The sequence below is a fragment of the Panicum virgatum genome, chromosome 3N, assembly GCF_016808335.1.
Source record: "Panicum virgatum strain AP13 chromosome 3N, P.virgatum_v5, whole genome shotgun sequence".
Classification (NCBI taxonomy): Eukaryota; Viridiplantae; Streptophyta; class Magnoliopsida; order Poales; family Poaceae; genus Panicum; species Panicum virgatum.
In genome coordinates, this window is record NC_053147.1 from 30,912,421 (window position 1) to 30,936,437 (window position 24,017).

The 24,017-nt window shown below is 45.3% G+C and overlaps 1 protein-coding gene and 1 long non-coding RNA gene across 3 annotated transcripts; one reads left to right on the forward strand and one right to left on the reverse strand.

Annotated features, from left to right (window-relative positions):
* Positions 1-6,788: 6,788 nt before the first annotated feature.
* Positions 6,789-13,960, reverse strand: LOC120665665 (atherin-like). The gene is made up of 8 exons (XM_039945288.1): positions 13,420-13,960; positions 12,313-12,722; positions 11,110-11,226; positions 10,939-10,989; positions 9,736-9,828; positions 8,804-8,862; positions 8,276-8,369; positions 6,789-7,225 (listed from the first exon to the last, which is right to left on the reverse strand). Exons 1-8 carry the CDS (start codon positions 13,856-13,858, stop codon positions 7,013-7,015), a joined length of 1,476 nt encoding a protein of 491 aa, XP_039801222.1. The 5' UTR covers positions 13,859-13,960; the 3' UTR covers positions 6,789-7,012.
* A 2,748-nt stretch (positions 13,961-16,708) lies between these two features.
* On the forward strand, positions 16,709-20,246 carry LOC120665666. Of its 2 annotated transcripts, none has more exons than XR_005671261.1 (4): positions 16,709-18,897; positions 19,338-19,436; positions 19,517-19,729; positions 19,826-20,246. It is a non-coding gene; the product is annotated as an uncharacterized LOC120665666 (long non-coding RNA). The 2 variants fall into 2 exon arrangements; XR_005671262.1 differs by having other exon boundaries at positions 19,574-19,729.
* The last annotated feature ends 3,771 nt before the right edge of the window (positions 20,247-24,017 follow it).

A 24,017-nucleotide genomic window follows, 5' to 3' on the forward strand; every position in this document is an offset into this window, starting at 1 on the left:
TTAGTAGAGGTGTAGTTATGGAGGAGATACTTGTAATGGGTATCGATTGCAGACCGTGTTGACGGGATGCTAACTTTGGACGAAGACGCTCGCCTCAGCTGGATGAAGGACTTGACTTTGTGGCCCTAGTGACGGAACTATGTCAAACGTGCACACCACTTATCCTTTATGAGGGGGGACCCAGCCCGAGCTAGCTATGCGCGGCACCATTACTGCAGGAGGATAGTGTTTCAGTGTCAGGGGGAGAGGGCAGGACCCTATCGCCCCCGATCGCAGGATCCATGGAGATTCCATTCTAGATAGATTCACAGCCCCGGGCGACCTTCTGCGGGAGGACGCGCCCCAGACCGGGAGTAGGATGGTGCCGTAGCCGTTAGTTTCGTTGACTGGTGCCTCGGAGAGGGTCGGGTCGCTCCTGGCTGGATTCGTGGCGAGTGGGTACAGGTGTACAACCCCTGCAGGGTAAAAACTATACGTATAGCCGCGTACTCGGTCATGTACAACTCTGGATCTGGCCCCACAAATGTAGTTAGAACCACATATACTTTTCTACCTCCCTCTAGTACCACTTTTTCCTGCTCGGATAGTAGCTGAGGTGCGGGGAGAGGGAGTTCCCGCACCGAAACTGGGTTGAGATACTTGGTAGAGGAAGATAGGAGACCGGGAGTCCGGGATGCCGGAGCTGCCCGTGTTGAAAGGTATTTCGGATGACTTATATTGCTTGCATAGGAAACCATAGCCTATCCTTGGCATTATCTTTATACTGTTTGCATCCACCAAAAACTTGCATACGGATGGTGACGTGAACCTATCCCATCCTTGGGGATAGCCTGATAGATGCAGGATCCGAGTGAAGGAGTCGATTGGATGATAACGGAAGGCGACGTGAAGGAAGGCCCAAGCTACTCACCGAGCTGCCTGTGGAGAGGATTCGTGAAGATGAAGTCTGTCTAGAAGACTAGATTCTGTTTCCGCTTTCTGTTTGTTTTCTTTTAGCCCAAGGGGCTTATACTCTGAGATTCGTAATACAATCCTTCGGATTATGTAATAATTAAACTCATGTGATGTTGTAAACGTGAGTTATGCCTGTGATATTCGATTGAAATGGGTTCTATACGTGATAGCTACTGATCCAGGGACTATCACGACAATACAGCGAGTCGGGTTCGACTTTCGATAACCTGGTCTGTTTCAATTGCAATCAAGGATCCACGAAAAAGCTTCTCGGCAGCTGTTGCAGTTCCTGGTCGGCACTCCATGTTTGATTTGATGATGGTTTCTTAATCCGATGGCCGGAGACGAACCAAGCAATCATTGGAGTGATATATAGAGCTGATGTCAGCGATGTCCACACCCAGCGCACGTGTAGCTAGCGAACGCAATCTCCGCCAGCCGTATGTGACAAAAAAAAGTCCAAATATTTTTTTTTTTCGTCAGTCCTCGCTTGCCCAGCAGCAGCCAGCGATCTTCTGGCGTGGACTCGGCCTGGCAAAGTTTTTTTTGAAAAAAAAGATATAAAATGGGCGAGAGGGAATATTAGGTACGGCGCTGCTCATCTGCCTCATCCTTGATTGCTTGATGGCGCAACGTCCTTTTCCATCACGAACCCTAAATAACTACTAACCGATACGCGAGCGCTGCAAATTGGGCTTGAGCGGCCGCTAAGTTCCGGTTTGCTTGCGTGGCGTACCAAGCCGAGCCTGCAAGAGTACAAACGCTGCGGCTTGATTGCTTTGTAGTATGATGACGTCCGAAAGGTGCATGGCAAAAGATGTTAGCGCCTTTTTCCGTCATCCGTGCTCCTTTTTTTTTCCTCAGGACTTGTGCTGCTAGAGTTTTACGAGTGAAGACTGATGAAGAGCTGTTGGATGACCAAATGTCTCAAAATTAAGTGCTGTTACCGCCCATTCGGTGCACGGTACGACGACTTTTTTTTTTGAGAGAGGTGCACGGTACGACGACTTGTGCAGGGTTCAGTTTACTGCATTGGGCGCTGGGACCCTTTTTCTGGGACGAGTGAGCGTATTTGGTTGCAGGGATTAATGCCGTGTTGACGTCGTTGGAGACGGACAAACTCTAGAGGAGGCAGCAAGGGATGCAAAACGTTGGAAAGGGCAACAATTGGCCGCTTGTGAGCAGAGTTTCATTTCCCGACCGATCGGACCTAACCGCCGGCGTCCGGTTCCGGTTTACCGGACCGATTTGACCGGTTACCGGTAGAAACCGGTCAAATTCAAATTTGAATTCAAAAAACTCAGTTCAACCGGTTCGTACCGGTTTACCGGTCGGTTTAACCGGTTTAACAGCCGGTTTGACCGGTTTGCATTCAAATCCAAATTTAAAATCGCATGTGTAACCGGTATACCGGCCGGTTTGACCGGTTTACCGGCCGGTTTGACCGGTTTACCAAGTGGGCCTTAATGGGCCGTCACATTTTTTTCCTTTTCTTTTTTGTTTTAACTTTAAATGCCCGAAAAGTATGTTAAACGAACGCATTTTTGAGAAAATTTGACACCATTAGATTCGTCGCAACTTGAAGTATTTTTAGGAATTTTTCATTTTTTGAATTCAAATTTAAATTTTGAATTTAGACCGGTTTCATACCGGACCAAACCGGAACCGGACCGGTTACCGACGGTTTGGTGAACCTTGCTTGTGAGCCGTTCCTACTGTAGCTAATAACCGCTAAAATCCAAATCGTCGAATGGGCGTCCGTGATCTTTTTTTTAAAAAAAATTTGTGACAGGGAGATATGGTCTGGATGGTCATCGGGTACTACTCTTGGTCACCCAGATGGAGCAAATCTTGTACAAAAACAGAGCACCAGTGAGTAGCATTTGTGTTTGCCTTTGTTTGTTTATACGCGCACCGTGCACCCACGTACCAGCAGCGCCAGCGAGCGATGCGGTGCGGTGGCAGCCACGGCGAGCGAGCACACGGATCGGATGGTGGCTTCTGTTAAACCACACTCTCCGGGGACGCGCCAGGAGGCTTTCCGTTCTAGTACTCGTATCTACTACCAACCCTGCCACCACCGTGCGCGCGCAGCAGCTGCTGTGAGCAAGGCAGCAACGCACGGGCCCGGGCCGCAGCGCCAAACCATCATCCCCCGAGCCCCCCGGCCAGATCGAGCCCCCGGATCCGTTGGTGCTCCGCCGCGCGCGCACGGGGACGGAGGGAGGGACCGAGCGCCCGGGAGCCGTTGGCGTCGTCGCGACCGGGGACAGGAACAGGAACAGAAACAGGAACAGGAGCAGGAACAGGGGGGCTCCTCTCTCTCTCTGCTTTATTAATGTGCGTGCGAATCGAGGAACCGCGCCTGCAGGCAGGCAGGCCCGAGGCAACACGGTCGGTCACACACATGAGCCATGACGCGCGCGGGGTGGCGACGCGCGCTGCCGGCTGCCGCTGCCTCTCCTTGGGTTGGTGCCTGGTGGCGCCGCGGGGAGCGCGCTCTGGCGCCCAAGGAAATGAGTGCGCGCACGGGGCGGGGCGGGGCGGGGCCTCTCCCCGGGGCGCAACGGCTAGTCTGTTCAAATCACCTGCTGCCCTTTGGCCTTTGGGGGCAGGGCAGGGCTCGCCCGCCCGGCCTCCGGCGCCACCGGCAGGCAGAGCAGACAGAGACTGGCAGGCCATGGTGTGCCCCTGGGGCCTTTTCCCAGCAGGGAATTGGTGGTGTGCCCCCATGCGACGCCACTGGGCAGTGCCAGTGGGCACTGGCTCCTCCTCCCCCGTCCCCCCTGCCGGTTGTTGTCGTTACCTACCCACTGGATCGGGTTGGGTGACGACGGTGATTTCCTCTCCGCGAACCTGTCCGCTAGCGCTGCGTGCAGACCACCGGCCCGAGTCCAACTCCAACGGCTACTGCCTGCGGTCAGCAGCGAGCTGCCTGGTATTTTTCTACAGCAGGGCAACAGAGAAGTGTGCTGCCTGCTGACCTGGCTGAAGTCTAACAAGGCCGTACTAGCACGTTTACTGCACCTACAGATAGACCAGTATGTCTACCTTCTCTGTTCTTGAAAGAATGCAATTATGGAATCCATATCACTCATACTAGTTCAAATTTGACTAGATTTATAATAAATAAATAAATAAAACATATTCTACAACTAGTAATCCGATGGTACTTTATTTTATATCATGAATATTATTATTTTTTATATAACTTTAGTCAAAGTTCAAACTGTTTGACTTGCCGAAAAGCAAGAATTGCATTCTTTTGTGGATGGAGGTGTAGTACTTGTTTCACTTTTACTAACAAGGTTTTTTTAAGGTAATTTACTAAGAAGATTGGCATCACAACTCACAACTGAAGATGTAACTTACTTCGCTCACTATGGACTCACTAGAGTTGTTGTATACTATGGAGTACTCCAGGCTTGGCTTCGTTGGTGGTGCTTTTCCCTTTCTTCCCTTCTCTTTTTTACTAGCATACTGATTTTAAAAATCCTAATTAGCTTTTAATTCGAAAATGCATTGAGTTATATATTAATTAAATTCCAAAAACATGTATCATAATAGATGTCACGGCTATCTCGTAGCTTAGGAATATATTTTTCCATGTCTTATTACTTTTTAGGAAAAATACTGATCAAACATTGACTTAACTCTGTAGCCTAATGCATCTGTGCCAAGGCGTGCTTTTCTGATTCTCATTGATCAGATTCAGTTTTTTTTTTCCTCAAGCAAATAGTGGATTGGCTTATACATCTAGCTATATATGCCCACAATTTTATTATCTTGCTCTCACCATCTCAAGAAGCGGATTACTCCTATCGCAGTTGTCAAAGAACAGAAGCAGTTAGGATTGTTATGCGTTATGTAGTCATTGGTTAGAATTGCTAGATGTTTCAATGGCTTTAACTTGGGTAATTGTGGTTTTTATTATTACACCTATGGATGATGACTCTGTATTGATTGCTTTTTAAAAATGCATTATCTGATTTACATATGCACGTGGATATAGTTTCAAACGTCAAATAGATTTTTCTTCTATAAATGTGAAAGCCACGTTCGCTAGGTTTTTAAAAACAGTTTTTTTATTTGTTGTTTCGAGCGGCTGGTGGGTGCTTTGTTGACTACAGTACGTACTAGCTACGCGTTAGTATATTCGAGAGCACCACGTGAAACAGGGCTATTACGTTCCAAAAATCCAAAAAAAAACTTGGGACCGAGAATTTACACACCTGCTTCCCTTTTGAAGAAAATATAGAAGGTAAGCTTGGGCACTTATCTTCGTTCTCGACGACGCGACGCGTTGAGCAACTTGTTGAGCCCACACGTGTCCTGCGCTGCATCTGCAGCACACGAACGCTCCAAGACCTGCTTGCTAGGGTCCTTTTTTTTTTTGTCAACGGTGTCCTGGCAGATCACGGTAGTCCGCCACCGGCTGCCGCCCGGATCAATCAAAGAACCCCGTGGTACACGCACGGCACATGCATGGCGAGCTGCTCCCTTGGAGTCGAAGGCTCGCCACAGCTTCGGCCTGCTTTAACCCAACCCAACCGGGGGGCTGCGCAAATCAAAGATACTTTACACCGTACGCGCTTCGGCGCTTGTCGTACGAGAATGCTTCCGAGTGAAGAATCGCCATTACGGGCGGCGGAAGGTGGAAAGTCCAGCTAGCGGAGAAGGAACAAGCTAGGTGGAAAGGCGGTGACCGGACGCACGGACGGCAGCACGTGCACGTCCTCGCGGCCGGCAAGCTGCTGCCGTGCACGGCCAGGAGAATCCGAGACGGGGGCGGTGGGGGAGCGGCTCGCGTGAGGAAAACGAGCGCGTTTCCTGGAATGGCGTGGGCCAGCCCAGCAGCCTGTGGTCGGCTGGAAAGGCACGCGTGGTCCGGCCCAGAAACGCCCACCGCGCGGCCTCCGATCGCTTTCTAGCCGAGGCAACCCCACGGACGGGGCGGCGGAGAAAGTTGGCAGCTGCGGCGACGGGCGGAGAAGAACGTGTACTGTTTGCTCCACAATCTTGGCGTTTGGTCGCGTGGTCGGCGGCGGTGGGCCGCCACCGCCGCGTGTTCCTGCAAGGACGGATCGGAGGCGAGAGGGAGAGGGAAAAAAAAACCTGGAAGGGGGGGGGGGGGGGGGCGGGGCGATCGCCGGCGGTACGCTCAGCTTTACGGGCGGCCGGCCAGCTCTTCCGCCTCCGCCGCTCCGTAGGACCGTACCCCTGAAGGCTGGAAAAGGTCGCGGTCCGGGAGAGCGGAAACATGAGGCGCGGCTGCCTGCGTAGACAGACACGGTGAGGTCTGAACCAGCGGACTCGGTAGGTGCTCAGATTTCAGAGCTGCTGCCGTCAACTTTTCGGGTACCGATCACGACCAACGGGACCGGCTTCACCAGTCCCCGTTAAGTTTAACCGTCAATTAAAGTGTTAAATAAAAACAGTTTATAAAATCAACTTCAGAACCCTTGCACTAGAAACTCTGAAGAATCTAATAAAATTTTTAACCGTGTGATTAGATGATGGTTATTGAAACATTACTGTAACCAATCATCAATTAATTACCATCATTAAATTCATCGCGAAATATTACACCAATCCCTGAAGAGATTTTACAAATAGACTTCATTTAGTACTTCATGTGAGCAAGATTAGTTTCTCGATTTACGTGTTCTAGAGATTCTAGAACAAACCAAAACACGCCCCATGTCAGGAGAAATTTACTCGCATGGCGGGGTCCTCGAATTCCATTTCAGCAATGCACCGACCCACATGCCACGTGAAGCAAGTTCAGAAACCGGTACAGCACACAATTTTAGGGCAAAGCAGGCTTCTGGGCTTTTTTTTTTCAAAAATTGGCTTCTGGGCTTCACTCGGCGGCAGAATGAAGCGAAGGCTATACAATGCAAAAAGGTGAACGCAGAGAAACAGAACATACAAAAGGAAATAAGGAACGCCTTCACAAAGCTATACAAAAGGATTGTCTTTTTTTTCTATTTAGCAAGCTACATGCTCCTATATATATGCTCTTCGAGCTTCAGTGATTCGTTCGTGAAATCTCTGTTCACAGCTGAAAGGATTTCCTCAGCGCGGCAAACGCGACTATAAATATCGGCGAGACTAGGAAGAGCATGTACGGGATGACCTGGCCGACTCCCACCTCGGGCTCGTCCAGGCTCGCGTAGTAGTTCTTCTGCCCGCCGAATTTCGTGAAGTACGTCTCGTAGCCTGTGCTTTTCGGCACCGGCGTGCTGTTCAACTTCATGAAGTCCATTGCCTTCGATTCAGATGGTCAGGAGAGACAGAAAGATGTCAGTCAGAGGTCTCATGCATCGATATTTTATTGGTGAAAAGGACGATGTTTTATTATTGGTAGAAAGGACATTGCATCAGCTTAGGGCGATGCTACGGTACTCCATTTACCTCTTAAGAGGTAAGAGTTCAAATAAATCTGAGCCACTGAATTTTCAAGAATTAAATCCATCTTAAAAATAAAAAAATGTATATGTCCTTAATTATCTTGCATGCATGCATGCAGATCCGAAAATCATGGAACTACGCGCTAAATCTCGTTTTCTAATCATGCATGCAGACCGTTTAACTAAATCATGCATGTACCTGTATGGAAAAAATGTAGCAATATTAGTGAGTTTAGAAAAAAAAATTATGTACACAGTTAAAATGCATAGCACCTCTCACACAAAAATAATAATATCATGTGCACATGTATTTATGTCACACTATAGAAAATAAACGCCTAGATCTAACACATACATTTCTCTTTTTTCATATCATTTGTTACAGGCATGTCACGTTAGACCAAGTCCTACCACTAGATTATATCATGATACATATACGCACCTGTCATGCTACAAAAGTTATATAGGCACCTTCCATGATATGGATCTAAAAATATTTTTTTTTGTTCAAGTTTGTCACGTTTACATGTTATTGTCACGAACATGTTTTTTTTCAAAGTAACCACACACACCTAACGTTTGCTTTTATTCACATTAAGAAACAAATATGAGATCTCAACTAATTCCTATGGCGGGCACCCCATCATGTGGAAAAAACATAAATCTAAGATCTCAACTAATCTACATGCAAGTTAGTTCTAACTCTCTATTTTCTGATTTGAAAATATTAAAACTATTACCACCTAAGAGGTAATATTGCATTAGATCAACGGTCCACAGTTACTTCGGTGTACCGTAGCAAAGCCCGTGATATCATGCCTAAGCTCACGATTTGCTCGGGGTCTACTTTAATATACTTTAATCTTTACTGGGGCGATGAAGGGATATAACAGGATTCGGAGACTTACCTGAAAGCTGAACACGAACATGTTTGCCTTCTTGCTAATCTCGCTATTCGGATGGTTTTTTAGTTTGCTATACATGCTCATTGCTTCCTTGGACCTGCAAAAGTGGGGTAGCCGTGAAATACATATGCAACATGAAGGAAACCTAAGATAGCAAACTGCCCCAGGTTAGTATTCCGAACTAGGAACAGATAGCTTAACAGTGCCCATGTTACGCTTAATGAAACTGCAATTTAGTTAAAAGATATATTGTATGTGTATTATGATTTGCGCACTAATCCATTCCTTAGAAGTAACCACATGGGCATTGTGCACAAATGAACATGGAAACATGCAAAAACAATACAAATATTATCTTTTTAAATCCAAAAGGGAATCCAGTGTTCTTCTTATTCAGCATGGAAGCATGAAACATAGCTTTCATCAGGGGGGCTAAAAAAATTCTGTTCATTTGCATCTGAGCAGGAAAAACATAAAACTTGACTAATAAAGTGATGCAGAGTAAGAGCATAACACAAAACAAAGGGTTACCTGCAGAGTGAATCAAGACAAATTGACCACTGCAAAGCAGCCCTTCCATGAAGTTCAGTCTGCAATTAACTTAATGAGCAAACAAACATATACTAGAAACAAAGAAGGGCATAGCAACGAACAATGGTATGGCAGGAATGTATGCATAGTCCGAGGCGCAAGTAACATGAGAAAGTAAACAGCCAAAATTTTGTCCATGAGTTTAATAGACAGCCATTATATTGCATTGTTACCAAAGCTTCTCGTGGCGGTATAGCAATGGACTCTGGAAAAATCTGTGACCAGGTTCAAAGCTTAGGTACTCCTTTTTAAGACAAAATCAGAGGGACGTCTCTCCCTGTGGTTGAGTTTTTTTTTTTGTAGTGCATATTGTTTAAACATCATAAATGTGACTCTAATATGTAGTAAATATACTAATCTGCTGCTCTTTTGTTTGTTCAGCTATTTTACAAAATTAGGAGCTCGATATCTGGACGAATTTTAGTCAATGGTTGTGCTCTGTCCTCTGAGGCCAGGTTCAGTTGCTACATTATTGTCCCAATATCTTAAAGTTCAAAGCAATTGAAAGGAGAACCACAGAATCAAAAGCTACTTGACAGATCTACCTAAAGTACCCATGTAGTGGTTGGTGATTGATACAGAACAGGGCTTCCTCAGTTTAGGAAGTAATGGAAGACAGTTGGAAAATTATCATATTACAGGGAAGTTTATCTCCCTACTATGTTTAAGAAATAAACCAAAGCTACATGTAAATATGTTTAATTAAACATTCAACAGTAAAGTAATAGACTTCTCACCAAGAACAGGGTTCAGTTGAAAGTTCATTTTCTCACCAGAATCCAACAATTCACTAATAATAGAAGAACCACAGATATATATCAACCCAAGACATTTAGTAATTTTTCTGGAACATAATATCAGTAATGTAATACCTTAAAGTCCACAGCATTCATCACTTTTTCATAATAAGGCAGCGCTTGTTTAAGCCTTCCAGTATTCATCATTTCATCACCTTCCCTCAAGGCCTTCAACAATAAAATTTTGGATCATATACCAATGTCATGTGTATCAAAGCGAAGCATGAAAACTGCTTGAAGATAGTATGAAAGTACCAGGTACAGAAAAAGACCACAAGGTTCAAACCAACAGAATGGGAGCGTCTGAGTAAATTAAACTAACACCACGGGACATTCATACACATTTTATATACTTGACAAACAACTTGATACTATGCTGGCAACCTTCAAACCTTTTGTAATGGCATTTCACCAAAATAGTCCAACTCCTATGTGAATCAGGAAATATTTTTGCATTGCAAAAAGAGCCTGACTGGATATAGTATAAGAAAGATCCTTACAGAGAATGGTAGCGCCTCTCTAGGCCAGGGTGAGCGATTGGCTCTAACTCTCCATTTTTTAAAAGTACTGCATTAGTTACTTTACCACCTAAATGTTAAGTATCCACTAATATAGCCCTCTTAATGTTTGCTAGAAAGAACATTTCTTACAAAGCATTGTAATAATAATAAGAAATTGCTTCTAAATGTGCCAAGTTCATAGGGAATGCATACAAGTACATGAAACATATAAAAGATCATGTGTGCAGATGTAAAATCGTACTGGAATTATCAGATACAGAATTGTGTAAAATGATAAACTGTTTTACTAGTATATGATCTCATTATAACTCCAGAGCATCATTGGTGCCAAATATATGTTAATCTACACTTGAATCAATTATATTTTCTTGTTACCTTATGCTCTCATTCATTCTCTGTTGACTCTGATCCTTGCAAAAAATATCTAGGCTACATTCCTAAGATCGATATTTTAAAATAAAGAAAACAATAAAAGGTTCAAGCAATCTACCAGTACCCTCACAGTTCAGTAGCCAGTATAAAGTTTGTTTCTTGTTGATAAAAAAAGTCGAATATTTAAATAAAATGAAACAGGAACAATTTTTTCTGAACCATAAGTAAAATTATCATGCGAACTAAACTAACTGATAAAGAAATCTGAAGTTCTGAACATTACTCCCTCAAACACCATAAAAGTGGAAGCACTGAAGGGATAAGAAAGGTCAAATTAAAACCACTGGAGTAGTCAACTTAAATGGAGTTGTGTTTCAATCAGTACCTCGATGCACTCTGCCTTTGTCTTTGCATCAATTACCATGTTACCAAGTCTCTTACGGGTAGTCGTTGAGACTGTACCAGTGGCTTAACCACTAGTGTTTTCCATTGTCTCCTGGGTCGGATGAGCTTTAACCAACTCATACCAGAAACAACTCGGCAAGTATCGAAGTACACTGTTTTGCCGATTCCTGTATGCAGCTATTAGCTCTTTGGTGCGCTTATCCTTGGCTGCCTTTTCTTCTGCACTTTGAGTCTCTCCACCAAGGCGTATATTTCTTCCACCACCATACTAGAAGGAAGGGTAACAGGAAAATCACATCCAGGCAAACTCAGCATTCATCATACTGTAACACATATCACACTATGATCAAACTTCATCAAGAATCAATGATAGATATCATAGAATGGCAACAGTGTCCAAACATGTAGTGTATCAGCTAACTGAACCCAAAGTAATATAGAAAAAATATATCTCGAGCAATTTTTAAGTTTATTTCAGAATGTCCTTTCTTAGTGTATCCACAACCAAAGTTCTATAGAAAGAGAGACAATCGTAAAAGTGGTTCTATACAATGCTGCTTTGCGATTTCTGAAAGACTGACTATCTAAGTCAAACCAGTCTAGCAAACTAGCAATGGTTGCCGACTTGTGGTTTCTGCAAGACAATGGCTGATGAGGCATGTAGTATCTAACAAATCAAATAATACGAATGAGAACATAACAGGTATATGGATTGTTCAGACTAGTTTTTGTGATGGATGATTGCCATTAGCCACACAAGAATAATCTAATGGTTATTGATGTCAGAACTTATGTGCGCAGCCTGATGCCAATGATTTGCACAGTAGCGAGTTTCAGAATTACGATCAGTGCGGAGATTAAAAAAACCACAAATAATGGAGAAAATTGCAAAAGGATGGATCTAGGGGAAAAAAGAATTGCAACAGGATCATAATGAAACTACATAGATGGTAAGTTCATAGTATAGAGCCAGATATTTCCAATGAATAGACAATTCTTGTCAGATTAAAGGAGGTAGAGAGATCATAAGAGCAAAAAGTGACTCCAAATATAATCATTATCACCATGGTGGTTTTTGTTAAAAGAGAGAATATATGTTTTCATATGATACTTGAAAAAAGGAGAGAAGCGATCTGATTGTTAGCAAATGGTTGATTTCAAACCATTATTGTTGTACCTTCTCAAACCCTTTCATTCTAAATCGAAACCGAAGTAGTTTACTATTATTGTTGTGTTGTTTTCATTCTTAAATCGTAATTTGCCCCAAAAAAATTGTGCATAGTAAAAGAATTTTGTATCTGAAAGTAAGTAAAGATACAAATACAGCTTGTGAAATGTTACAATTCTATCTTACCGCCTTTGAAATATTTTGCGGCCTTGGAAACATTCCCCATGATCTAACAGTGGGTCTATAAACATCTTCATCTTCTTCTGGTTCAATAACAGTTGAAGGAGGCGCTTTCTCAACCTGGTCAGTTTCGTTTGTTTCACTAGCTGATTGTGAATTCTCTGACTCCCTGTTATCTACTGGTTGGATTTCTGTTGAGGGTTGAGACTTCTTAAATTTGCTAGGGTCTCCAATTATTATCTCCACCTCAGGAAAATCGTCATCTTTCAAAGGCTCAAAAGCTGGAGTCAACCCAGGTGGTCGTCCTTTATAACGTTTTTTCTCAAAAAAATCGAGGCCCAAAAAATCAGTCTCATCGAACTCATACTCTCCCTTCTTGCCAAATGCCACATCTTCACTAAGTAAGGCGTTCTGACCTAAAAGAAAGCCATAATAAGAGCGTTATTAAAATGGATCAAAATCTACTAGTATCGTAAATAGATGACGTTAGCGAAGTGGATCAAAATCTACTAATATCACAAAACCATTTCCGATTGTCCATGCGCTGGATCAAATTCATTTTTCAGTAGAAAAGCTATCATAGTAATGAGCATTATAACAACTCAACTTAGGTAATGAGAGCATCGCCACATGTTTCAAATGTATGTACCAAATGCGATACAAAAGACATACATTGGAAGCATGCATTGGAACTATCTCAAACATATGAACAAATCTGAACCTCCCTACAGAAGGGTCCGAGTGTGCTCCATGCTTTAACAAGAAAATAACACGAGTACGCATTAACTGCTGCACCTAGAATACATGATCCCCCTAACCGCACCCCAACACTGAACAAAAACAAGTTACATCGACTCAGCGAAACGCATGCTTCTGTCCGTAATATGCTTAAATAACGTGACAATAATCCAATGCTGATAGAACCACAATTCTAAATTTGTCACGGATCAGAACCAGCAACGAAATTTCACGACATAGACTCGTCAGCCCATGAAAGGTTGACAACACCAAGCACACCAGCTCACAGTGGTGCTAGTATAGTCGAAAACACCAAGCATTTCCATCTATTGCGAACAGTTTCTCCGTTCTATTCGAGGGATTTCATCAGCTCACCAAAGTCCGGCGACCCTCCCAGCAGCGGGGCCTCACCACCACCAGCGCGCGCTCCGGTCCCATTGCCGTTGCTGTGGTCCAGCGCCCGCTTGAAGGCCTCCTTACTGCCGACGTCCCCCGCCGAAGCCTGCGGCTGCGACGGCGGCGGCGGCGGAGGAGGAGGCGGGGCCGGCGACGGGCTCGGGCTGCCCCTCTCCTTCTTATAGGCGGCAGCGCGGGCGAGCGCGAGCTTGACGGGGTCCGGCTTCTCTTCCCCGTCGGGCGGCGGGGCGCGGGCGCACGAAGCGGGCGGGCACGGTAGACGGAGGAGCTTCTGCGACGACAGAGCGAGGGCCGCGGCGAGGGGTTTGCGGCCGGGAGCGGGAGCGGGAGCGGGAGCGGGAGGGAAGGGGAGGCTGCGCGGGGGCGTGGAAGAGAAGATGGAGGATGCCGCGGCCATCGCCTCGGGGCCGGGGGGTGGGGGCCGGTCCCGGCGGGATAGGAGGTGATGGTGGCGGTCGGCGACGGAAGGCCACAAGCCGAGCCGAGCGTTTGATATCCGTTGCACACGCAGCAAGCGGGAGACGGGACGGGAGTATAAGTTTTTGGTATGAAAGGGATTTCCCCTCTACCCTATTTTTTGTGATTAGATTTTGGTAATCTGCTACAGCAATCATTACCTAAAATCCAAAAATAGCTATTGGTAATGGAGAGAGAGACAATTTAGGATATGATGTATGAGTAATCTGTTGGAGATGCTCTTACCGAGCAGATTTTTTGGGGGTCATTTTATTCGAGTTGGAAATTGAATTCACATCTTTTCGTTATGCCGGGACCGGGAGGGGAAAAAATATCTTCAACGTTGGATGCTGTAGAAAGGAAATGGAAATGCATTGGCCAAACTTCGCACAAGAAATTTCTCTTAGTCGAACTCATGGTTCATGGAAGCATGCATATACGAAGTTTTAAAATCAAATTTGCATGGGTGCTCGCATATAAGTGTCCATAAGGCAATGAATTTTCTTTCAACTTTGAAATCTGTTGGTCCCATCTCTTCAGTGTGTTCATAAGGTTGGGCATGCATATACATGTCTTGTAGAGAGCAATTATTAGAATGCTTCCCGCCGTGTGGTCTGAAAACACACACAATTCAAGTTGAAGGTATATGGGAGAGATCGCAAAAGTGAATCTAAAATCTGCAACATGATGAATATGGCATGACAATAATGCAATAGTACCACACGGCACCCTTTTTTTCCTTTTTGAGAAATCGGATTTGTATTTCATATAAAGAATTTGTTGGTTACAACCCAAATTTTACAAAGACCCCCTTGATAGAAAAGGAATTTACAAATTAGTCCCTGTAAACTTTCGGTTTTTATCACCGTGAGTGGAGCTCAAAGATTGAAGCCGACCTCCTCCCTGGTAATGGAAACCCAACATAGTAGAACCAACTGGGCCTGGGCCTAGGGCTAGACCAGTGAAAAGAAAAGTATGCCGTGTTTGGTTAGGGAGTGTCCCTTTGACCATTAATTAGTGGTATTAAATGAAGTCTAATTACAAAACAATCTCCACAATTGTGGTACTGTAGCATGTGCTCTAGCTAATAAGGCCTTTGACCGCATGATGAGAGGATAATTAGATATGGTTACTGTAGCATCACTGTAGCCAATCATGGTGGAACTTAACTCATTAGATTCGTCTCGAAAAGTTACACACATCCATGAAAAAGTTTCACAAATAAACTTCGTTTAGTACTCTATGCATGTATTCGTCTTTTTGTGAAAAAAAATTCAAGGACTAACCAAACACGGCCTATAGCTACCCCACACCCCGACTCCCTGCGCAGCATCTTCAATCACCATCTCCAAGAAAATATATTACGTCATCTAAAGATAGCACAATACCTAACATGCTGGGTGGATTAACTTAGCACATCCTCCAAAAGATAATAGGGATCCCCATGTCACGGAATACACAGGTGTCAGGTGTTGGAATAGGTGATTAGAGCAACTCCAGCAATAGTCCCTACTCAAGCCCCCTACTTTTCTGAGTAGGGGCTCTCCTAACTTTTAAGGGCTTTTAGTTTTGCTCTCAACTCCAACAACAATCCTTACTTTACATCCCCTCTTTTCTAGGTCCCACATGTCATTAGCTATATCCTTTATCTTTTTTTATTTTCTTCCTTTTTATTTCTCTCCGCTTCCCCTCTTCTCTCTCCCAAACGCACGCCATGGAGCCTCCGCCGCCATGCCGTCCGGCGACGTGTTCTACCTGGCGGACATGTGCAGCGGCCATAGCTTTTCCTAGCACATCAAGGAAGCTCCGTCCTAGCAAAAAATGCAATCCAAAAGTTCAAAAATTTCCCCACAAAAAATGCTAAAGTTAGCCTTACTAGTCAGTGCGTACAGACTGCTGCCAAGCGTCTTAAAAAAGAAAACAAAAGAAAGAAAAAAAATCCCAACATGCTTCCACTCTCCACCACTCGTTTTGGCAAGGTGGCCACCACCAACCGCATGCCCTCCATGCCTCCACGACCACACAAAAATTAAAAAGAAATGGACCACACCCTCATCCTCACAGTGCGTCGCCCTCTCCTCAATCCTCATCCACTCCTTCCCTGTTTCCTCGGCGGCATCGCATCCTCTGCCCAAGCCTTCCGCACCCGTTCTACACTCAGTTCCATCCGGAGCTCCCAACCCTACCTAGATCGAGTCCCCTCTCTTCAGATTCGGTTCCCTTGTTCCAGTCTTCCTCTTACAGCTCTCGTCCCCGTTCTGGCATGTCTGGTGGCGGCAGGTGCCCGAGGCGTCACCGGTGTAGCCGCCGCCAATGGAGCCGCCGCCGGCATGAGGTTGGCGTCAAGATATGCGATGCTGAGGATGGTGTGGAGTGTGTCGTGAAGCCGGGTGATGTTGGGATCCAAAGTGATGACAAAGACTCCATCTGTGTGCGTGACCGCCGTACCGTACGGAGTCGCCTGCGCGTCAACGCCGAAGGCATCCCGTATGTGCTCGACTCCGAGGATGAAGACTCTGGAATGGAGGTCGACGCGGACGGCGTAGCGGTGACTGCCGAAGGTGCCGCGACCGCGAACGGCGTGGATCAGTCCTTGGACAGACCTCCGATGGCTGGTACCGGGGCTACCGGCGAGGATTTGCCCCTCGGCCCTACGGTGGTGTCCCCAGATGACGCTTCCAGCATGGAGGTGGCCCCTGAAGTGGCTGCACGTTTGAAGGAGGTGGTTGCCAACATGGATCCCATCTACCATGAGGTCTTCATCAGCATGTACAAGATTATGGTACCTATATTCTTCGTTCCTAGTTTATATGGCTTTATGTGTGTGATGGAGTGCTTATGGTAAATACTCTTGATGTACGAGTGCTTTTGTTCTGGGATTATGAACTCCTATATAAGATTTAGGTTACATGTGAGATGTCTTGTTATTTAGGTGTGGGATATGCTGAACTGTTGTACACTTTAATACTTGTGATACTGTGAACTGTGGTTTAGGTGTCGGACTAGAAAATAGGCGCGGCTTTGCCGCGCTCCCATTAGAGTGACCAGGCCATTTAGATTTTACGCTTTGTAAATGGGCATGAAAATTAATAAGGAATTAATAACGTGCAGAACTTAGTAAAGCAGCATATATATGCGCATGAAAATTGCTTACTGATTGTATCCAATAGCTCAGATCAATAAATAAATGACATATTTATTTTACTGCATACTGAATATAGCTGAAAATGACATGGTAGTATATTGTGGATATCTGTGCCTGAAGAGATTGAGTGGTGAAGTCAAGCCAACTACACAACTACCTGATCATAACATAGAACCCACACGTTCTGAGAGATCCACAACACATTACTCGTGACTTTATATTACAGCAAACAGCACATGACTTTGTATTACATCAGCACCTACATACGCATGACTTATATTACATCACTACCAAAATGCTCATGATTCTATATTACATCAGCAGCTACATATGGGTCGTCATGTGCATGATTTTGTCCCAAGGATGCGACCACATCCTCATATAGTTGTCGGTCACAACTAAGTGTTTTAGGTAGCATGCCTAGTGCCTCCAGCTTGTCTTTGTCCATGTGAGGAATTTTGTATCTGTTTCCTCCTCCATCTTTCATTATCTCAATCATACACCCTTAAAGTGTGAGGAACACTCTATTCAAAGTATCTGCATCATAGTTATCAAACTCTTTTTTGACATTCAGAATTAGGTCATCTAAGTTCCTAGAGATCTTTTCATAGGCTTTGGATTGTAGAGAAGCAAAGAATCCCAAGTCGAGTACATTCAAATCTGGTGAATTTGCAGGTTGGTTGATGAGTCGTATGTCCAGACCTGTTTGTGCCACAGCCGTAGCAAATTCTTCATCATCTACTGGCACACGTGAAGGGGCATTGTCTTGCTGAATCCATATAGTTTGTCCTCTCAGTTCTTGTGGCCACCGTTGAACAATAGCTTTTAGAACTTTACCAATCAAGTATGACCTCATAGTTTTTCAATCTACATTAATAGGCTTAGTGACTTCGGTCCCTCTTCCCCTATTACGGCTTCTTCTCTTTGCTTGTTCCTGGAGTCAATGAAGACTTTTAAGGATCAAAAGTGTTATCACAAAGTGATGTAACAAAGTGAAATAAGTTGGTGTCGTATCTTTCTAACAAATGCCCACACTCCTATCTTCCCATCAAAGATGCAATTACCTTCATCATCGTATATAGGTCTTTCTAGTGCCGTCAAGAACATAACTTTGCCAATACGATTCTTGTTTTGCACTGTCCTATGTGGGTTGTCCTCTCCTGGGAGCATATAATACTTCCTGTACTTTGAAGTGTTGTTGTACCACTTCTCGTCCATGTGGATGATGTTTTCCATTGACCTAAACTTGGGTTCATGTGGTAGTGTCCGGGGATCTAACATGGAAAGACACCATTTGAGTCTGTCTCTTTTGTTTTCCTCTGTCAATAGAGGCTTCAGTGTGCTAGAATGACGTTGTAGCAGCCCTTTCTTGAACCACCTATGCAGAGTGCTCCTTTTGACACCGATGGCTTTTGCTAGAGATTGAATAGTGCTTCTGTTGTGCAATGGAACACTAAGAACCTCAGATAGGTCCATTTGCACCTTTTTGCAGCCACTTCTCTTAGGCTTCCTTGATCTAACATCAACTGGAATTCCTTGGGCACGACATTCTTTTGCTCGCTGCCAAATACGTTGCACTTTATACCTGCTCACCTGGAACATTTGTGCTACTATAGTTGTAGTGTTCCTTTTTAGTCTTCCACGAGCACTTCTCTCAAGCAATGCTGCATAGATTTGCTGTCGTTGAGTTTCTATCAATTTTTTTTGGACTGATCTCCATTGTTTTCATTTGCATGGTGGTCCTCTTCATCAAATATTATGTCCACAGTGTCAGCGTCAACAGCATAGTTATGCATGTCCTCCATCATGCCTGCTATGTACACAAGAATTAAATGGTGAGTTCGGGAGCAATTTGGTGCAGATTTGTAAGTGTTAATTTTGTTTTACAATTGTGGGTGAATATCAGTGCAAGAAATATGCGAAATTTGTTGGTACAAGTACATAATTATTGGTACAAGGTATGAATGTTCCAAGTAAATAGTTGTTGCAAAAAGGTGACCTGAAGCAGCAAAGATGGCAATTGTTTGTTGTTTAGTTCAATTTTTGATTCACTTATGATTGTTCATAGAAGTACATAATTAATTGTACAATGTATGAGTGGTTTTAGGAGTACGAGAGAATTATCTATTGTGGCTGTAAATGGAACACAGATTGTATATTGTGGCTATACATATCATGTTGATTTCCATTGAAGAACTACAACTGCAGGCCTATTCATCCGTTAAAAATGAAAAGGGTAGCTGATTGTTAGTTTACCGTGCATCTGTTGCTGCAGATCATTAGGTGGAAAGTTTAAATCAAATAGATGTGGACCATCAAAGTGGAGACATGCAGCCTGTTGATGCTCCTCCTCTACTCCAATTGCTGCAATGAGGTGAGGCACAATATTGAGTTGAATTTTCATTGCAGTTGGAAAAAGGTAATTTAAAGTGCACATTTGTTATTGTTGTCCAGATGCAATCAAGAGAAAAGAATCACCATTATGATGTTCTTGTTCTCCCTCAGAAGTAGCAACATTGATATCAATGACATGCATGCCAAGTAGTTCATTGTGATGAAGATGAAGGGGCTGACCTTGGAGATGGGCTTCATCTTCATAAAGGTGATCTTCCTGGAGATGAGCGATTTCATCTTCATGCTCGTACATTGGATTTTTATTGAGATCAGGTAAGAGGTGTCCATGTTGATCTTGGAGATGGGCTTCATCTGCATACACTTGATCTTGCTGGAGACTCATGATTTCATCTTCTTGCTCATTTTGAGGCTGTTCATTGAGATCAGGTAGGAGCTCTCCATGAAGATCAGGAAGAGTGTTTAAATCTATGGACATGGCTGATGATGGAAATGGCTTCCAGGTTGATGAGTGGATGCTCTCGTGTCCTGCAGTTATATGATGGAAGGAGGGCTGTGGCACAGGCGGGAAATGCCCAGGCGCGCTGGTTGAAATTTCGAATTTTGAGTGATTGATTCTAAGCCACAAATATAGTGACAGCTGTACCTCTAGATTGCTCTCCCAAAACTTGGCAACGTTTTCTGTAATGACACCTGTACCTCTAGATTGTTCTCCCAGAACTTATCAACGTTACACGTGTATTACCTCACTGGTCGCATTTGCTGCTGTTTGGATGAAGACAAACATATCAAATCACTTTATAGAGGTATTTTGGTAATTTCTCAATGTGCATTGGTAGTTGTGCCCAGTCCTTGGATTGCATTTTTTGCTGGGATGGAGAGAGTAGCTTTTTGCTCGTCCTCCATGGCTACCAAATCACAAAGCTCTGGAAGCTTGCTGGAAAGAGCCACACGATCTGGCTCACAATCTTGAAGCTTGAAGCGGATCCAGGAGGTGGCACGTGAGCTCCTTGCCGCCGGGCGACAAATTTGGCTCCACGGCATTGGTCTGGTGGTGGATCCCGCGCCCGGTGGCAGGGCGCTGGTCGAGCGGTGATGCTAGTCTGGTGGCGTGGGAGGGAGGAGGAGGTTGCTAGAGGGAGACCGAGCGCGCACGGTCTCTGGCGTCGGCCGGCCAGTGCGGCGGCGCAGCGAGCTCGGGCTGCGGGCATGTGCGGCCGCATGAAGTAGTGGGGGTGCCGTGCTCGGAGCTTCGCCGCGTGGGTGCAGCTCCGGCCGGCCACGGGGTCACAGCGGCGCAGGCGCAAGCGGGCGTGTGCTCGGGCGAGACGGAGATGCGCAGGGAGGGAGCAGCCGTGGAGGAGGAGGAGCGGCGGCGGCGGTGGCGCCGACGCGGCCTGCGGCCGAGGCACGGAAGAGTAGAGGCGATGCTGGCGACCGAGCTCGGGGCACAGGCGCGGAGGAGAAGAGACGCCGGTGCCAGCGAATGCGAGTAGGGGCCTTCCTAGCCAGCCGTGGGAGATGGGGCTGGGAGAGGAAGTTTGGGTGCCTCCCTACTTTAGGGATCCGAGTAGGGGCTCTGTTAGAGTAGATTTTTGAGCTCTCAACCCCTACTTTAAAAGTAGAGACCCAAATAAGGATCCTGCTGGAGTTGCTCTTACTATCTACTCTAGTAATTAATAGTCAACTTTTCCTCTCTTTGTCACATAACCAAAAGGTTGGTCTAAATAATCTTGTGGCTAAGTTGACAGTTGGGACGCCCGCGCAAACGTGTCAACCAACGAAGTGCGGCTATTGTCTATTGAGCTAAGCTAAGCTAGGGCCGCAGTGCGTCCCCCGTCCGCCTGGACTAGCAAGATGGGTTGGGCCCATAAGATAAGGCCCGTTTTTTATCTTTATCTTTCGCCGTGTTTGGTTACACGTCTCATCAACTTTACACAAAAAGACATGTCCGCATGGAGTACTAAATAAAATCTATTTGCAAAACTTTTTTCGGGATGTGTGTAACTTTTCGAGACGAATCTAATAACGGCAATTAATTGATAATTGCTACAGTGATGCTACAATAATCATTCTCTAATCACGCGGTCAAAGGTCTCGTTAGATTCGTCTCGCGATTTGGAGGTGGTTTTATAATTAGACTTTATTTACTACTCTAAATTTTTGGTCAAAGATAAAAAAAGTTTTCGTGAAATTTTTTACAGGCCAAACCAAACACGGCTTTTCTCTTCTTTGTCATGCGTTCACTAGAAACAGGCCCGAAGGCAGCCATTTCACATCTGCCGCCGCTTGTTCCCATCACTGTCGGTGGCCCATCGCCACTAGAACAAGCTGGCTGTTCCTCTGGTTAAGACTACTAGTGCTGGTGCTACGACCACTGGAAACAAGACACCGAATGGTGCTCGCAGTACAGTTTTGCCTCGCCCTCACTAGACGATCGGTATCCGTTTCTTCCATCAACAACGTTACCAGAGCTGATGGCCGCCGATGCACAAGGCCGACTCTCCCGGTCTCCCCAACCCCAAGCGGCCCGGAAGCAGCGCCGAACAAACAATCCCAGGCAGCCGCGTCCTCCAGCTAGCTGTCCCTAAACCAGGCCTGAACGGTATCCCCCGGCAGCAGGCGCCGGAGGAGTTGCGCGGCACGTCTTGCGATCCTTGCCTTGCATAGCATAGCCGTGTCGTTCTAGACTGGCTTGTTCATCACGTACGTTAACCCACATCCGCCCACCCGGAACCCCCGGTGCATACGGTCCCTGCAGCTCCGCGGAAGCTTCCATGCAGCCTCCTCCCAGCTGGTTTCGTGATGCCACCAGAAGCTGAGGATTACAAGCATCTGGCCGTCAGTAAAGTCACGTCATCAAGGGCCCTGTTTGTTTGGTTATCTTTCTTCACTAGCGTGCACATTTTTCGAAATGAGAATTTTGCATGCATGGTGGACTAAATGAAGTCTATTTGTAAAAAATTTTCGGAGTTGAGTGTAATTTTTTGCGACGAATCTAATGACGGTAATTAATCGATGATTTGCTACAGTGATGCTACAGTTACTGTCCTCTAATCGCGCGGTTAAAGACATCATTAGATTCTTCAGGGTTCCTAGCGCGGAGCTTCTGAAGTTGATTTTATAAACTAATTTTGTTTGGCACCATAATTAATGGTCAAAATACGTGCTAACCCATTCTAAAAAAACAAACAAGACCAAGACCAAGAACGCAAAGCATCGGGTAGCGGCAGTACCTGACCAGTGACCGAACGTTCTAGAACCATCCGATTGTCACGAAAGCGAAGTGACACGGGATCGCAGGTCAAGGGGAGGGCGACAGTACAGAAAAGGACATCGCAGAAGTGACAGGGACCGGCGTCATCAAGGACGTGCGTGCACACGGTGCGGTTCCACGTGTGCGCTTGACTGGTCGCCGGATCCCGGCCGGGCGGTGGGCGTCCAGACAGGGCGAGAGTAATAAAATGAGTAATGCCATGCTATGCTTATCTCGATCTCCTTGACAGTCGTCGCGGAGGTCCATTTCTGCGAAACGGTAGCAGCAGTGCGCGCGGGGGCGTCGTGCGCAGGGTTTACAAATCCGGTGGGAACAGGTTCGATTTGGGTCCGGCCCGGTTTCAGTTTGGGTCGGTACCAAACCGTTCCAAATTCAAAATTCAAATTTGAATTTAAAAAAATAAAAAATTTCTAAAAATACTTCAAGGTGCAACAAATCTAATGGTGTCAAATTTTCTCAAAAAATCGTTCGTTTAACATACTTTTCGGGCATTTAAAGTTAAACCAAAAAACAGGAAAAAAATGAGACGGCCCATTAAGGCCCACTTGGTAAACCGGTCAAACTGGCCGGTAAACCATTCCAAACTGTTTACACATGTGATTTTGAATTTGGATTTGAATTCAAACCGGCCGGTATACTGGTCCAAACCGATTACACATGCGATTTTGAATTTGGATTTGAATTCAACCGGTTTCCATCGATTTCCGGTCAAACCGGTCCGGTAAACCGCTACCGGAGGACGGCGGTTTGACCGGACCGGTCGGGATTATTAACCCTGGGACTCGTGCGTCCGTTCGTTCACATCATCACATGATCCAGTTGGCCCGTTTTACCAGCGCCACCCATGCTGCTGTATTCGTTGTGTTCGCTTGGCTATGGCTGATGGCTGGTGTTAATTTGTTATGAGATAATAGTACTACTGACTGGCTGGTAGCTGATGATTGGTATTGATTTAGTATGAGAGAACAGTACTGCTGGCTGGTTGGCTGACAAGCCAAAGACGGAACCTGCCTGCCGACGAGGCCAAATGGCCCTGTTTGGTTCGGCGCCTGCATTCTAGAGTTCCTAGCACACACGTTTTCCGAGAGAAGAATCTCGCATGCATGTAGTACTAAATGAAGTCTATTTACAAAACCTCTTCAGGAATGGGTATAACTTTTCGCGACGAATCTAATAACAATAATTAAGCGATGATTAGCTACATCGATGCTACAGTAACCATCCTCAAATCACACGGCCAAATGTCTCATTAGAATTTTTAGGGTTCCTAGCGCGGGGTTCTAAAGTTGGTTTTGTAAACTGATTTTGTTTGATACCGTAATTAGC

Excerpts from the sequence above, each read along its gene's own strand:
- LOC120665665 (XM_039945288.1), bottom strand. The coding sequence starts at position 13,858 with ATGGCCGCGGCATCCTCCATCTTCTCTTCCACGCCCCCGCGCAGCCTC. Across the intron at positions 10,990-11,109 it reads ACAGGAATCGGCAAAACAGT|AGACTTGGTAACATGGTAAT; the intron begins GTACTTCGATAC and ends ACTACCCGTAAG. Across the intron at positions 8,370-8,803 it reads TGTCTTGATTCACTCTGCAG|GTCCAAGGAAGCAATGAGCA; the intron begins GTAACCCTTTGT and ends CCACTTTTGCAG.